Source organism: Nicotiana attenuata, unplaced genomic scaffold, assembly GCF_001879085.1.
Source record: "Nicotiana attenuata strain UT unplaced genomic scaffold, NIATTr2, whole genome shotgun sequence".
Classification (NCBI taxonomy): domain Eukaryota; kingdom Viridiplantae; phylum Streptophyta; class Magnoliopsida; order Solanales; family Solanaceae; genus Nicotiana; species Nicotiana attenuata.
In genome coordinates this window covers 15,970-17,472 of record NW_017672921.1, presented here as the reverse complement: position 1 = coordinate 17,472, position 1,503 = coordinate 15,970, and the positions used below count along the sequence as shown (strand labels likewise).

Genomic DNA, 1,503 nt, shown 5'->3' with positions numbered 1-1,503 from the left:
CACTGATCTCTTACAAAGTTTTTTCTATTATGGCATTTGAGGCATGTTCAAGAGAGTTCTATATGAAGAACCTGGTTCATCAGTATGAGCTTATATGAAAGTTCAGGTATGTTTTCAATGCTTTGCATAATTAGAAAGATTAACAATTCAATCATGAGCAGAAGTCCTATACTTGTCAAATTCCTAGAAAATTCTATCCGTTGAGGCATTGAACCAGTTTCGTTCGTTTAGAACTCTAAAAACCGTGAGTTTTGCCTAATATCTAGGGAAGCCAAAATAATCATTAAAGGACTGGAATTCCAGGCTGATTAGACTTCTACTTAACCTCTGAAAAAGCTGTCGTTACTGCATTAATGACTAATTATCTTTAAATATACACCACATCTCTTATTTTCTTCTTCATTCTAAAACCATCAAAAATTATATCTCCTGTTTTAATTGCTCCTCTTCTCCAAGAATCCTCAATCGCTTCTCTCTCTAGAAATTCCAAATTGCTTTTCTTCTCAGAAATTCCCAAAACTCCTCCATAAACGAAGAACCATGTCTAACCCACAAGATCATCCTGGCATTCCTCCACCACCATCCCACTCCAATTCATCCTCATCTACTCCTTCTAATGAATCCCCAAAACCTAGGTTTCGAAGGCAGAAAATGTTGGCTAAAAAATCTGTACCATCTGGAGCCTTGAGGAAAGTTTTAAATGAGAGGTTGAAAGCTAGCCAGAAAAGGGAATCCCCAGCTAAAGAGTCTGATTCCAGTGCTGACTCTGAATCATTTATTTTTGCTAGTGAAGGTGAAGAACATGGGTCTTCTGACACTGAGAAAATTCAAGAAACTCCTAAGGTAGGTTCTTCTGAAGTTAAAAACGTAGAAAACAGGTTTGTTCTAATTGGACCTGTTAAAGATGTATTATTGGCTGAATCGAGTAGGAGTGGAGGTAAAAAGAAAGGAAAAGAGAGATAGAGGGAGGAACTGGTGAAGAGAGGGGAAAAGGAAAGGGAGAAGTTCTTGCTATATGTGGAGTTGAAGAAGAAAGTGGCTTCAAGTCAGGGGGAAGTGGTTCTGGGGAAGCAGCTGAAGGGCTAGTTCATTTGAGCAAACAAAGAGATGAACCTGGTTCATCTGCTGAGGAAACTCTGGCTGATATCCTGAAAAGGGTTGGGGCAAGTTATGACCCAAAGAAACGCAAGTCTATCTCACAAAAGGCCCCAACCGTTCTCAAGCCAGCCAAGAAAAGAAAAACCTCACCCCCTAAATCTACTGCCCCTTCAGTACCTAAGGGACGAGCTACAAGAAGCAGGGTTCGACAAAGTGAAGCTGACCTACAAAAAGCTCTGGAAGAAAGCAAGAGAAAGAAAACGGAGAAGGGAAAGAAAAAGGTTGCTGAGTCTTCTGAGGCTACTGAAGAAGAGGAGATGGAACTGGTCCATCAAGAAAGAGGAACAACAGTAGAGGTTCCTTCACCAAAACCTAAAAGGTCCAAGACTTCTACCAAGAAGTCTT

General features: G+C 40.3%; 1 protein-coding gene across 1 annotated transcript in view; it reads left to right on the top strand.

Moving 5' to 3' along the window:
• Positions 1-651: 651 nt before the first annotated feature.
• The window catches only part of LOC109214929 (PHD finger protein rhinoceros-like), a gene marked incomplete at its 3' end in the record, with an annotated part of 7,314 nt that continues 6,462 nt past the window's right edge, over positions 652-1,503 (top strand). The window contains exons 1-3 of the mRNA XM_019378903.1: positions 652-793; positions 848-937; positions 1,075-1,477. Coding sequence (XP_019234448.1) covers positions 652-793; positions 848-937; positions 1,075-1,477 — 635 coding nt within the window. The remainder of the gene's footprint in view (positions 794-847; positions 938-1,074; positions 1,478-1,503) is intronic.